Here is a 15,811-nt window from a genome sequence, read left to right on the forward strand (position 1 = left end):
TTCTGCGAACCATGACTTACTCTTTTATTACATAAATAAAATGCTATCAGCACACAGATTACATCACCAGGTCGTGTGTGTTCTTCAGTTTGGAATAGTTTGCATAGGTACATTTGAAAGAGTTCACATAGAAAAACCCGTGCATACCATTGAATAACAGTGTGTTACATGAAATCTGTGGTTTCAACAACAATGGCAGTGTTGAAGGCTATCTAACATTTGTGTTGTTTTTTTGTAGAATAAAAACCGGATCTACAGTTTTCCTCTGAACAAAATCGCTACACTGAGGTCTTCGTGACCCTCCTCAACTCCTTTAAATCTTTTGTTCTGCTTTGAAGGACACCAGGGACATTTCACTCACACCAGCTGTTCCAAGTGTTGTCGCGTTAAAAACAGTCATCAAATGTAGCACAGTGCCTTCATCAAATGTGGGTTTGTTTAAGAATTGCATAAGCATTTGAGGTTAATTGAGAACTTGTAATGAACTGGTGAAAAACATCGTCGAAAAAACGTCAACTGCTTACCCAATGCACAGAGTCGCGGGGGGCTCGAGCCAATCCCAGCTGACATCGGGCGACCTGTGCTTTCAGTCTTTGCTAATATCTTACGAATCTCGTGATATGGAGCCAGTTGCACCATTTTATGTCAAGGGTACCTGTGTCTGTTGGCCAAAATGCTGTTTGTGTTGTCAAAGCAATGCATCTGGAAAGGAAATAGGGATAAGATGGAATGACATCAACATCACAGAAGTCATTAAAATGATGTTTAGTTAGAGTTTTTGACATGGGTCAACGATGCATCTCAATGGAACAAAGCTATGGGATCTATCTATTGGAGTTCTACCTCTGAGCAAGAGCAATATTTTTTTTTACTAAAATTTTCTTGAATTTCTATTTCTTCATGTCATCCGCTGAGGTGGAGGTGGTTAACAGGTTCAGCCATCAGCATTGATGTGTCAAACTTTCTCTGCAAAGTTTGCTCTTTTAAGCTGGTATTTTGCTCTGCATCATTTACTCCAACCTAAGCCGAAATGTCTGTCCAGTGACATTACCTGACCTGATGAATTTGACATTTAAGCATTGCATATAGTGTCTAAATTAAGGTGGATGTTTTTTTTTTTTTATTTCTTCTTTATGATTTAGGTTTGTGGTGGTGGTGGGTGGGTGTGTTTTTACTGTACATGCAGTAGAAATCTATCCTATCACAGCTTTAAAGGAATTACATGACATCTTGGGAATGGTATCTGTTTACTTTCGAGATTGATACCACTCCCATGTCTGTGTGTTCATCACGGAGCTGAATGGAGGTCAGCCTAGCTCAGCATAAAGACTGGAACTGTTTCTTGATGACAGTCATGGCAAAGCTACGCTAAGTTAATCACCTTCTGAATCTATCTCCATTCTTAACTCACAAACATGAGAGTGTTGTCAATATTCTCACCTGATTCTCAACAAGAAAGTGAATAAGCATCCTTGACCAATTAAGTACATCATAACCATGTGGTTACATCAGAAAATTTAGCTTCCACATTCATTTGAAGAGCGGAAAACAAAATCAAAAAAGCAACACTGTCAGCTACACTGTGACTGCAGCTTCAGTCCACACCGGAGGTGGAGTAATGGTCAAGGTCTGTTGGGGAGTCTGCCCCTCGTACAGTCTGCCTGTCCTCGTGACAGGACGAGAATCTTCAGCCAAACCGGGAGCAGGGAGCACCTACGAGGGAGGTGATTATTCATGCTTGCGCCGCTGACTCCTCTCCTGATAGATCTGTTCAGTGAATGGTCTGTAAATACAGCAGAACAAACATAAAATGGGACAATAAATCAGAAACTGGAACGCCGTACCACTCTGTGCCAGGACCGCGTGTGTGTTTTGAACCGTGAGAGAGCTTGAGTGTGTGTGTGTGTGTGTGTGTGTGAATGATAGGAAGATGCCTTGTGTCTGCACACGTTCCACCTCTCTGTTGTACGCAAAACAATGTATTGCACCCCCATATTACACTGACAGCTATAATAGAGAACAGCAGCTCTGTTACTTGTGTGCAATTGAGGGAATTTGGAAAATAACAGCCTTAATAGATGAGAGGGGGAGTTGTTGTCAGGGGGCCCACATTTCCTTGGCACTTGCTGACACCTGACCTCTGAATCACTAGACACATTTGAAAAGTGTGCAGGCAATTGAAGGATGCATGTTAGCCTTTGCTACCTGTAGTATCCTGAGTGTATGATCGCAAGCGTGGTTATGTGGGGGCCACCAGTTGGAGGGGCCAAAGAGAAGGAAGAAATTGTGTGTAAATTATTTAATGTACCAAAATTACTTAATAAGGCTATAGCCAGGGATAGGCACTATTTATGTTACATGCATTTAAACTACATATTTCTACTAAATATAAAAAAGGATTTTGTCATTTGTATTTGACAGAAATGGTTTCATATTTTGTATCAAAATACCTAGTGTTTTGTATTTTGTAGTTTAAAAATACTGTAAAATACTTTGTGAGAAGTCTACATGATGTCATCAGTAAAATGATGCCTCTGATCGGTGCTTACTCAGTAATTTGCCCACTTGCCCATTTCTTATCACATTACATTCTAAATATTATTAAAGCCAGCATACGACTCAGGGACTGTAGTACGTGAACACACTCATTAACTGACTATGCTTTGTTGATGACAACACATCCACCCAGACCAGATAATGTATAATTAAATTATTTGGCTATGAATAGATCAAGCGTCATAAGGGCACAAGAGAAAGTCAAGCCTAAGGCACCAAAATGAGCCTTTTAAGTTTCCTCTAGGGATTTCATAATAGATGGCAAGGGATTAAAAGTCAGCTTTCACCCCTGTACCTCACTTTCTATCCCAGGTGATTATGAGCTAAAAAAGATAAGAGGCATTGTCTGAACTTGCAGTGTGGTTCCTGCATCTATCCCATTGGTGCCTTTTCTCATTCCAATCACTGTGCGAGGTAATATCCAACTGGACACCTTGCTGTCTTCACACAGTTTAACTAAATGAGATCATTCAGAATCTTTGCCAGAGGCAAAAGTTAAATATAGCATATGGATCTTTTCCCAGTCACAGTGTGAGGTCAAATATGGCACCTGCCTTTCCCTCAATTCACAGTTTCGGGCTAAATGACACAATTGTGAATTGGCGCTGTTGGAAATTGACAAAGCAACGTGTACACCTGCGCTGTCATTCACAGCGTGTGTTAATGAGTGACATTTTCAGAAAAGTATGCTTCCGAGTCGAGACTCTATGGGCAAATGAAGCCATTCTGAAAGACAAAGCTAGCTGAACCTTTTCCTTCCAACACTGGGTCACTTAGCAGAAGAAATATGAGTGAGAAGATGTGAATAAAACAAAAAACAACGTTCTCAATGAGGTAGGAAATGTACAAAAAGAGCTTGTCAGATGTAATTTGCTGATTTGAATTTGGATTGGTAAACACTACTGCGTGTGTCTGCTTGAGAGTTTTGTATGTGATGAATGTAGGTCAGTAAGTTGTGACGTATCTCTACCATTCTCCATCATGTGTCTTGCTACTCCTATCCTGGTGAATCTTTTGTTTGTGTTCTTATTACAGCGTCCTCAATATAGTGAGTTAGCACAAAGTATGATGTGTTTATGTATAACCATTTGCATATGTGTTCCATTGTTGCACATTTGAATCATATGCTTTTATGCTGCTTACCGGTTCTGTACATATAATGCAAAGGACAGCTGCACAGTTAACACAGGTACATACAAACAAACACCTATACACCTGCTCTGAAGATGACATGCGTGTACCCCCCCCCCCCACCACACACACACACACACACTCTAGCTTTAATGAACAAGTGCACACAGCAGCTGCTTTCATACTGAGCTCTGTCTCATTTGTGACTGGCTTATGCAGTCGCAGCATGTTTGTGTATTTCTGTGTGCATGCGGGTGTGTGTATTTCTGCACACAGACAAACAGATGACCAAAAGTAGGTCGCTCATAACTGACCATGAGGCTGACCAACAAGGCTTTTAACGGGTGAAAAAAAAATCTGTTCACCTCTACCTTTTTTGTCCATCTCAGCTTTTGGCAAAATGAATAAATATTGTGCTTAATAAATGGAGATGAAAATAAAACACGAGAGGAGGAAAAAGGGTTGGGAGTAGAATGGTACGTCATTTTCCTAATGGCTTGGGTTTAAGTGGCATATCCTCAGAACAAATATTTACTCCAGAATTTAAATAAGTTACACTTAGTCACTTCATACATCTTGGGATGATCAGATAGCTAGCTGTTGTAGCATTTATCTGATCCCGGATCAGTGCAACCACTAAATGATCTGCATAGGTGAGCAAGCGGCATGAATGAAGGCCTGTGAAGATGATGCCTGTCTCATTCTTAGACCGTATTGTGTATTTGTGGATGTGTGTTTGATAACTAGGTAGCTGTTATCGCTAACAGCTCATAGTCGTAACTAACTGATAAAGTGCTCAAGTTCATCTATTTTTGGCAGTTACCAAACAGTGTCAGGTGCGTTCCCACCACTCTCTGGGCTGGTTCTGGGCTTACAGAGATTTGTGTGTAACCCGGAAAACCAAGATGGATGCAATCAGATTTGTGATATGGCCAACGGACACACATAAATGTGGCTTGGCATTACAAAAATTTATCAAATCACATCTGGATTTTTTCGGGATTTGAGACATGTGAAATGACAAGTACAAGGCCTAAGACATATTGACACACCCAAGATCTGTAGCAATTCAAGGGACCCAAGACCCAATCAGACTGAATATAATTTGGACCTGGCCTTGGGTCCTGAGTTGAGTCTTGCTTACAAGGAATCTAGAGTACCCATGAGGAGCACTAGTTTGTGGGGAGATAGACGCATAGCGTTACAAGAGTTTATATAGGAATTCAACAGGGAATTTTGGTCCCCTGCTGTTTCAAACTGCTGATGAGTGATAGATTTCACTGTGTCGGGGTGCATAATACTTACCCCTCAAATCTTATTGCCACCTTATAAGCCACAGCTACTATGGCAGTCAGGACGAGACCAACAGGACTGGCACCACTGAAGAGAGAGGGAGAGAGTTACATTAGAGTTAGAGTTACATTACTATTATTATTATTTATTATACTAAACTCATGGTTTAGTATGTATGTATGTATGTATGCAGATGACCCTATCATTATGGCTACAGCAAAAGGACTTCAAAAAGCGATTAATAAACGTGTTGTTTTTGTAAAAATGGAAGTTGAGTATAAATAGTAGCAAAACTTCTGGTGCTGAAAAAGTTAAAATATTTGGCCACCATAAAACTGATGTGTGGAACTATCAATTCCTCTGTCATGGTGAATTCGAAATTGTTCATGGTTTTAAATACCTGGGGTGCTGTATATAATTACAATTGTTGATTTAGTTCATTTGGCTGTAAGGAGCTGAACATGCCTCTTGAGCTATGTTGATTTACCAACTTTGATAGGCTTGTGATATCTGTTATGTTGTGTGTATGTGAAGCATTGGGGGTTCTGAGAAGATAGCAAGAGAGGTTACAGCTGAAAATATTCAGGTATGCATTAGTTAAAAAAGTTAAAATGTCAACTTATAAGTTGACATTTTAATAATATGATATACAGGGAGTTAGGAATACACCCACTATGTATTGAGAGTTAATGGTTACTGGGGGAGTTTGTTAAAGGGGAAGGAAACAAAGCTAAACCGAACAACTGTTAATTTGTATATTACTAGAACATATCACCATGGATTACATTTTTTCAGCAAACATTAGACGCAAGTGGCTTTTCAGTTCAGATAATATTTATGAGTATGTCATCATGTGACTTAAATTGTAAATTAAAATAGGACTTAAAAGTATCTACTTTGTGAAAACAAGGGGTATGCCAAGGCTATTTGTAATGTTCAGGTTTTTAATGGCAGAATTCTTTAAACATCAAGAAGATACCAAGGCTGAATCTGAATCTGAAAAGAGCAGGATGGATGGGTTAGGTTATATATTGTGTGTATAACATGATATGTATTGGATAACTGAATCACTTCTCAGTGAAGTAACCGATTCAGGCCATCTGTCTCAAACAGATGAGGGGTATTAGGGAAATATACTATATACAAAAGAAATACAACTGCTGGACTGAAGCAAAAAATCAGCTCCCTGACTGCCAGCGAAGAACAAAGAGGAGTTAAACTGGATTTTTTAAAGAAGTGATTGATTGAGGATATAGTCAGTGATAAATAAAGTAGTAAAGTCAAATATAAGACCCTTTAAAAAGACCAATTTTAAAACTGAGTTTAACAAATGGTTTACCCTGTAGTTCGTCCTTGTGGGGGAAAATGAACACACACAGCACACTGACCTACATATACGTGATCGAGTGACATAGTGACACAGATTTATTTTATGAAGAGAAAAAAAACAGGTGGGCATACTTTCATTTCATTTCAGAAGTGCATATAGCCTTGCACGATGGAGTTAATAAAGTGGACATAATTAAGTAAAAAAGTGATGGACTAAAAGCCCTCTCATGTGGAGCAATAAAAAGTTATTATCTGAAATCACTGAAGACACATTTCGCATGTTCAGTATAAAAACTATGTGTGTTCTGGACTGCACGTTGTGTCACCTTATACATTTCTCACCATGACACATATTCAAGTGTACCACTGCCATCATCATCAATAATGGAAGCAACAGAATACAGAGTCCAGTTTGGTATTCCAGAGGTTTTTAAGGCTAAAATATAAAAATCAATGTCTTCCTATGGTTCAATTGTAGTAATAACATTTAAAGGACATTTTAAATGAGACATTTGCCAATGCCCTGGAAAAAGAGCTCTTTAGCTAGCTAGCAGCGTGGTACCGTGGGCAGCAATGTTGGTAAGTTGGTCTGTCAGACCACCACTTTGATGCAAACTGAGAAACACATATATGTTAATTTTGAAAATCCAGTTTCTACGTAATTTCTTCACAGATTAATTCATGGGGGATGCTAACCTAAACATTGCTATTTAAGACTCCAATTTCCCACAGTTAACTGTGCAAAACCCAAAATTATCTGCATGGAAAGGTACCACTGAGGATAGCAAGAAAAATATATTTTTGTAATTTGGGTGAACTGACCCTTTAATGGATTAGGAGGCAATTCCAGGCTGATTTCTTTGTTAGTTAGTCTATAATTGTGATCATCTTTGGCCTAACTTAAAATTGCACTCACAGTGTATGCCCAAAGTTGGAATGCACTATTTTGCTTTTCTCCCTGGGGAACCATAAACCAGGTCAGGTGAAGTGTTTGGCACTACTTGTGGTTTTCAAAAATTACTTTCCTTTTTTACTTTTCAATTATTTTGACCTGCCTTTGACCTTTTTGAAGACCACAGGAGCCACTGAAAATGGGACTGCATGGGGGGCATGAACACAGGCACACTGGGAGCTTTTTGGAGATTTAAAATACCAGGTCAGTACTTTTTGATAGAATTTTTGATAGAGAGAAGTCTTTAATTTCTGATTTGGACACCAAATCTGACATTTCCTATTTGTTTGCAATCCCTGAAACAGGGATTTCATATTTTGCCTGTCACAGTTGGTCCTGTGACAGTTGGAGGTTGCTTCCTTTGTTTTCTTTTCCTGTGGTGTTCTGTGGGCGTGTGGTGTGTCTTTCCCTTGGCAGGGAGCTGGTCGCCCGGCAAGGCTACACACCTGTTGCCAATCCTCATCTACACCTGGTCTTAAGATGTGGGGCTCCCTGAGACTCGTCGCCAGATTATTCCTAGCCGTAACTTGGTTGAGTACTTCAGGCCAGCTTGTTTCCTGAGCATTTAGTCTGTTTCCAGTGTGTCTCTGCCTGAACCCAGATTAATGTTTTTGTTTATCTCCTTTTTCTAGTTGCCGAGTCCGCTGTCATTTGCCCTGCTTGGAGGATCTCTAGGAGAGCGGATTGCCCCTGCCCAGGACTGCCTGCCCCTGCTCACATCTCACCCACTATCATTTTGTACTAGTCCTTTGTGAATAAACTCTTTACTTTGACGGGCTTTGAGTGTTCTGTATCCGCACCCCGGTCCTCAGTCTTGCACAATAGTGCACAATAGTGCAGGCAATGTTCGGTTTTAACCTAACATTGCCTGCACTATTGTGTCCATTTCCACAGGTTACTGTGCTGGACAGTAGCCACTGCTGAGTCTCATTCATCAGTTTAAGGATGCTCCCTCCTCCACATCGTTCTCTGTAACATTGGACTTTTCTCACTCCTTTCAGTCCATAGTGTACTGTATGTTGATGGCAGGAAAATGGGAACAAAACTGTCGAGTCTTAGAGCAGTCCTCTCGTGACCTCAGATTTCTGTGTCAGTTCAGTAACAACTGTGATTACATTCGATTCATGGCTTTCGCCAACTTGAAAATCTGACACACAACACTGGCTCCAGTGAGGCCCACTGTATGTGACACACAAATCTGACACAATGATGAGTCAGTCGACCTAGTGCGGTAATCTCTATTTACCACTGACCCATATTACAAACGACAGTACCGAAATTGGTCAGACCATTGGCTGACTTGCTTGTGCCAAATTGGATAATAATCCCCATTTATCAGAGTAACACAGCTCTCCCCTGAAGAAAAAAGAAGTAGTGCCTTTCTTTACGGTAAATGGTGTGTTGTATGTTAGCCCTTTGGTTTTCCTCTAAATGCTTTGGATAAGGGATCCTTAACATGATTTGTTATATGATGTGATGATCAAACTTACAATCGTGTGATCCATAGATAGATAGAACAACTGTCAGTGGATATTCATCCGTCTGTAAGTGTGGTTGCTGTTATCTAAATCTGTATGGAAAACTGCTTCAATGCACACCCATGGTCGGCAGGAATATCAGGGTTTCCTCTATATGCATTCAGCAGCGGCGCACCGCTGCCCACGATCATTAAACTATGCGCTACAAATGTTTTCACTGTGCAGCACGGCATCAGTCAATGCTCGGCTCGCTTCGTCTCCTCGTTCTATGCAGAACATACGTGACAGATGGTGTTTTAAGAGCAGCGTAACTCTGAATCAGGAGGCGCGCAGCGAGTGTTTGATTGTCAGAGCGGCAGAAAGCGAGCGGAGGAAAATATTCTGGCAGTAAATGTATTTTTCTCAAGACCAAGAAAAGTCTGTTGTTTCCCACCTGCTGGAAAAGTGAAGCCGGTTAGCGCTAAGTTAGCTAACATCTCCCCTTCAGACCGCGCAGCTGAGCAGCTTCTAGCAGCTTCTAGCAGCTACATAGCTGCTATGTAACTTAACATTAGCTCAATTTATAGAAACTGGAAGCTGTATTTTATTACTGCCTACTTGTCCAATGTTGAGAACATCGGGTACAAACTTCGACTAAACTGACGTAGCCTGCAGCTCTGTCCTGTAAATACTGATTCAATTATTTTTCAGTTTTCAGCCTGAAAAAGTGGTTTTGGAAAAGAAAGGACGGAGGTGACTGGAGGAGCTGAGGTTAGTAAAGCTAACTAGTGATGCAAAATAGTCCTTTTAAGCAAATGAAGAGACGTTTCTTTTTGGATTTTAATGTGCAAATAAAATGCACCTCAGAAGGGAGGAGGTTTCTCATGTTGCCTATTTTTTATATTAATGTCTACAGATAAATGTCAGAAGCTGTAAAATGAAGACACAAAAGGCAAACATGAACAGTCGTATCTATTCACACCAAAGGCATTTAGCCTAATAAATCATTTCCAATGTTCAAAAGACACCATGATCATATTCTGGGTTATTCAATTCACAATCTGAATATCAACAAATACAGATGAAAATAATGAATAAATAATATAAACTCATTCTGCCAGTAGTAACAACTCCTATTCCTCTGAGCAGGACACAGTACACAGTGTAAATGCAGAATGCAGGTTGTTATTCATGTGCAGGTGTTTGTCAGGTAACAGCTTGAGAGAGAAATCATGCTGCTCTGGAGTCTTAACTGTGAGACTTCATTAGTATTAGCACAGTGCACATATGTGCAGACACAAACTCCATTAAAAGTCTCGACAGCTGTTAGAGCTGACTGACGGCTGATCCAGCTGTGATCAGCTGCCGCCGTCATCAGAAATGGATGTTGCTTCACGTGGAGGAAAGGATGTCTCATTTCAACATATTTCCATTCGTTTCTTCTTTCCTCACATGGTTTAAGGAAAAGAGGCAAGTGAGGGAAACGTGGATGCAATTAAGAGACTTGATAAGCACCCCATCTGTCTGTATGTAGTCCTCCAGCTGCATGTAGCTACACACCTGTGTTCCATCCAGTAATGAGACTCCGCTGTATATCAACCTGCGGCTCTATTTCTAGTTGTGCTACCTTTTTCATGTTGCTTTCTGCCCCTGCCTGACCTTGTATTTCCTGTGCCTCACGTTAATTCATTCCTCCCTGGATTCTTTTTGCCTGCTTCCCTGCTGCCTGTCTGCCCTGCTCTTCCGTAGAACTCTGGATCCCTCGCTCACAATTTCAGGGCTTTTTTGCTAAAAACAGCTGCCTACTGAGTCTGGAAACAAGGTGCATAAGAGAGCTGAGAGTGTATGGTATCTGCCATATATATATGTGTACCCAGGGCCGGCACATGGCATAAGCGACATAGGTTGATGCCTAGTGCACAAAATATCAGGGGGTGCTAGTAGCGCTTCCGGTCGCTAACTAGCTGGCTAGCAGGTAGGGTTAGCCTAATTTGTGTTGCAACGCTATTGCAAACTGCAGCGAGTTGCAGCCAGATTGTGAAAGTAGTATGGTAGTTTTGCAATATTGAAACATAAAAACTGAGGTGCAAGCTTGCTCTGTTTGGGACTCTGAGATGCAATTTGTCGAGGTGGTGAAGTTAATATGTGTATTGATTTCTGCCTGATCACAAGTGTTTCACTTAGCTTCAATTTCCACCTGCTTGTCTTATCCAGTTTGTAAGATGTGTTTGTAAGATGGCCTGATAGCCAAGCAATAACCCAGGCTAATGAGCAGCAAAGTATTAGGGCAGGTAGTAAAAATATTATGAATTCTAATGAAGTTATGACGTTATGACGTTAGTCTCGTAATATTACCAACTTCGTCTGGACATGTCAGAGAACACAGATACGTGTGAGATATTCTGAATGTGCAGAAGTTTTAAACATGAGAAGAAAACCTGCTGAAACACATGAGCTATTAAAGTCCAGGAGTTTCTAACTGCATTAAAATGAATTAATTTCTCATTGAGGTGAAAATGTGCCACATGCACATTTAAAGAGGTTATTTCCCCAAACAAAAGACACTTAAAAGGAGGGAAGACTAAATCATTTGTGTTGACTCAACAGGGATTTTATTAAATGAGTAAAGTTTGTCTACAAGGCAATAGCTACAGATTGCCTAAGAGGTTTATTGCATTATACTCTATTAATTTTTTTAATTTTCAGCTGTCACCTGAATTTTGTGTTTTCCCTTTAAATAAATAAAGACATTATCACCATTAACTGATGCTGAGAAGGCAGGAAATTAAGTGATGCTCAAAAATAATGCCAATATAAAATCTTGCCTTGGGCTCCTACACTGTCAGGGCCTGCCCTGCATATACCCACCTCTGGCCAGGCACTATTACTGCATACCTCTATTCACATGTTTTTCTTGCAGGCTATAGCCAATCCTCTAATTGTTCATGTAATCTGTAGTGTTTACTGAAAACAGGAGACTTTTGTTCCTTTACATAAGTCTTTGAAGCACTGACACAATTAATAATCACTTCACATAAAAGCCAGTCCGTCCTCATGTGTTGTGATTGTTTACCTTGAAAATAAATACAAAGCTCAACGCATGTTTTTAGTCAACAACGGACTGTCAAATCAAATAATATTTCAGTCAGTTTTCACATCAAACTGGAAGGATAATAAATAATAACTATTCAAATAATAAATTCTAAATTTAAGTAAACTAAAGTGCCTAATTTTTAGAAAAAATTAATAAAAAGTGTAGCTTGAAGTGATGAAGTGTAGTCTTAACCAATTTTATAAAACACTCAACACATCATAACAAATGAACAGCTGTAATGCCTCCTCTTCTCTTTCATTTCCTCTTACAGAGCTACCACTTTCCTACTTTCTGTTGTTCAGTGAGAAACGTGAGCTCCAGCTAGCATATTGGAGATCTATGAGATATTCTGGTTTTGAACTGCCTGTGGGAAGAATGTACATGTAAAAATCTGTACATTCTTGATTAAAAGTCATGTGAAATCTCTTTTATCTTTCGTCTCCTCAATTCGGGTGTGTTTCCAAAACGTCTCTGGTGAATCTCGCGGACTCGACTCGCAAGCATCGGTATGCACAGATTTGATTGGCTGAGCAGCGTCACATGAGACGATTGGAGCACATGCAATTGGTCTGTGAGTTTCCTGGTCCTCTAAACCAGTACAGTAAATGCTAGAAAAGCTGCGCGGGTTAAAATAGAAACGCTCCGTCACGAGGTAGTAAGTCTCAATAATAAATGGGCTGTAGGTCGGCGGTCCGGAGAGGACGGCGGCTGGGTCCGGATCCGGACCGCGGTCCGCCTATTAGTGACCTCTGATATAAAAGATCATGTGTCATGTTTAGTATAAAATTTCATCAGGGGCTTGAATTTTGAATAATTGGAATAACCTTTGAACAAATGAGGCCCATAGGGGAGTAGATGTGTTTCTAATATAGCTGGGCGAAGGCAGCTATTTCCAATTTATTATAAGAACTCAGACATATAGGTTTAAATATTCGTCAAAGAAGAATTGAGGACAGCTCCGAGGACAGCACGACCCACTGAGTGAGTCTTAATGACAAAGAAATCCACACGTGTCTCCATTTGAAAAGCTGCTGCAATTATCCTACCTTACACTTGAGAACAAACGCAGGCTGAAGCCATGCAGTGAGATAGAACAGGACATTTGGAGGAGGTGGAGAAAATGCAGAGGGGAATCTGAGAATTCAGTGTTTTGATTTATTCCCTTGAAAAATATTCAAGGGTAGAAAAACACTTCAAAATTATGAATGACAATTGAAAATATAAAAAACTTTTTAGCACATTTAATTATAAGGGAAATGCAATATACACAAAAAGCAAAGAACATCAAAGGTATATTCACATGCTCATATACTATAATAACAAAAAATCCAATATAATAGATACGTGAAGTGGGGCTCTGTAGGGCTTTTTAGAAAGGAAGTAATTTTAAAAAATGATTTCAAATGTAACACAAGCAAAAGCAGAGCTCTCCTGGTGTTATACAATGCTAAATCATCCCTCTACCACAGGAGCTGTGATCATAGCACATATAGCCATGAATATATGCTTTGTCAATTAAGCTGTGTCTTGAGATGTATTTATTCATAACTTAACTCTGCTGTTGCAATCTCCACATACGGTATACACACTGTGGTTATCAGCTGCAGCTGAGTAGCAACAGGGTAGGGTATAGCCAAGGGATTTTACCTGGAGCAGAGAGTGACCTTTTGAAAGTCATAGAGTTGATGATCTCTCTCGCTCAAAGATACTGCCCCATCCCACATGCACAACACATGATAATGGTCCATGATGAAGAGCAGCATTCAATAGCAATAGCTTCTTTGCATTTGCTACACTGCTGCTTGAAGTGATAAACCTTAAAGCAATATTATCTAAGATATGGTGTTTTTTAAAATTTGTGTAATTCACTGCTGTCGTAAATCAGGACAACTGTGGGCTACACGTACATTTTTTATGATTATATTACTTATGATCAAGAAAATACGTAATGTAATACCAGGCGCAATACCAGGCGGTCCGGCCCCGGAGGAAGTAATCCAAAGGAAATCATGCATGCATGTATTGGATGTAACAACAAAGACAAAAGCTGATGCAGCGCGAAATTTTATGTAACATGGTAGACTGCTGGAAGTCACATTTAAGTGTATCATAAAGTTATCAAGAATTATCATGGTCAGTGCTCTATCAGTCTCTACACAAGATGCATTCAGGAAGTACAGCAGGATGCAGACCCCAATTAAATAAATGTATAAAATCTGCCTCGGGTTGTGGTTACTCACATAAAGTGTGATTGTAACATCTATCGTTAGCAGTTTGTGTAGACAGCTGCGTTGGTTAAAACAGAAGCACATCTTCAGTTTATACACCTCCTGTGTATGCAAGTCTTAAGAGTCTTAAGGGCTGAACTTAGGCACAGCTGTGCATTGAGCTGAATGCTAACATCAGCCTGCTAACATCACAAACTCACAATCACAATGCTAACCTGAAAATATTTAGGTAAAATGTCAGCATCTTATTTTTAGCCTGTTAGCATGCTAAAATTTACTAAGCAGCGGCACAAAGTACAACTGGGGCTAACGGAAATGTATTTTCCCACGCATTTGGAGATAAACCAAAGTATTGGACAACAAAATGTATCTGATGATGACACATCAGTGGGTCTCAAACTGTGCTTTACAGTAGTGATGTGCGGATCAATCCTAAAGTATCGAAATTCTGATACCAACGTTTCCTGCTCTAGGATCGATACTCATATATAAGGAACGATATCTAAACTCAATAATTTGGAGTGAGTGTGTGTTTTATCATAAGTATCTTGTCACCAGGATGGTCTAATTATACTCGGTTGATAGGAACTACTTTTCTTTCCGCCTGTCAAAGTCATGCTTGCGCTACGGCTCTGTGACGGAGCTTCTTTGAAGTTAGCCGCTGCAGCCTTTACATTTCCGCGATTGAATACTGACTCTGGCTGACTGTAAAAGCAGTTACGTCTGGCTGTATTTTAGCTGTGACGGTAATAATGTTGCTCTGTATGATGTGTGCAAAGACAGTGAAATACTTTGGCAACACATCTGAGATGAAGTCAAAATAATATGATGATGTTATGAAGTGGCAGTTCTGAGCAGGATATTTTCATTATAATTAAAGAATATAACAGTAGTTTGATGTCTTGTCATTATGCAGCTATTATTTTGAATCGGTAAGGCTACAGCCTACTCCTTATTTCTCTCATAAATACAGAAACGGGAGGGGGGAGGTCACATTAAACTAGAAATAAAATATGTAAAAAGTATCGGTATCGCGATACCAGCCTGGGTATTACTTGGTATTGGATCGTATAGGAATTAAGTGGTATCGCACATCACTACTTTACAGAGACTTACAGATGTGATGAGGGAGCAGGTGCTCCCCCTTTTCATGCTTCATCTGATATTACATATTAGGATTTAGCCAGTTGTGCAACATGTCTAAATCCTTCAACTCAACTGGAGAACTGCAGCTGATGGATGTTTTTTTTATAAACATTTGCCACTTTTTCCATTCTCATAACCTACTTTCCTAAAACATATGTGCGTAAATACATGATATGTAACCACAAAAAGGCACAACATCATGCAGCAATTTTAGCTCCCATCTTATTTGTGTAGCAGCATGAGTTCAGCTCGTGTTCATGTAGTAGTTTAAGTGCAACTTCTAATGTGTGTCAGCTAATCTCCTGTCTAGGTCACAAAGAGAGGCCAGTAAGTGGCCTAATGTGCGGCAAAGATTGCTTCGCACAGCGAGGAGCTTGTGGGAGTGGAAGTTAGTATGTGTGTCAGTGTGTTTTCCCCAAGTTCTTTCCCTTCTGATGTTCTTCAGTTGTATCTGCATGGAGTGTGTTCTTTGTGTGTTTTTGAGGATGTGACAGATGTCCTTCAGGATCAGAACTGTCAGAACTGTCAGTCACAGAAGAATATGCTTGGGGGTTTTATGGCTTTTACATAACAGTTAACAAGATATTTAAAGTAGGTAGAGAAATGTAGAAATTAAAGGCACCCT

The 15,811-nt window shown here is 39.9% G+C and overlaps 1 protein-coding gene and 1 long non-coding RNA gene across 2 annotated transcripts in view; one reads left to right on the top strand and one right to left on the bottom strand.

The window, feature by feature from the left end:
- pemt (phosphatidylethanolamine N-methyltransferase) overlaps positions 1 to 15,811 on the bottom strand; it is a 66,362-nt gene continuing 50,551 nt past the window's right edge. Inside the window, 2 exon segments of the mRNA XM_038735947.1 lie at positions 1 to 1,783; positions 4,993 to 5,067. Coding sequence (XP_038591875.1) covers positions 1,729 to 1,783; positions 4,993 to 5,067 — 130 coding nt within the window. The 3' untranslated portion in view covers positions 1 to 1,728.
- On the top strand, positions 7,668 to 8,034 carry LOC119916075. The gene is made up of 2 exons (XR_005447067.1): positions 7,668 to 7,791; positions 7,894 to 8,034. It is a non-coding gene; the product is annotated as an uncharacterized LOC119916075 (long non-coding RNA).

The sequence above is a fragment of the Micropterus salmoides genome, unplaced genomic scaffold, assembly GCF_014851395.1.
Source record: "Micropterus salmoides isolate LMB-PRFRI ecotype aquatic unplaced genomic scaffold, ASM1485139v1 Ms_hic_scaffold_21, whole genome shotgun sequence".
Classification (NCBI taxonomy): Eukaryota; Metazoa; Chordata; class Actinopteri; order Centrarchiformes; family Centrarchidae; genus Micropterus; species Micropterus salmoides.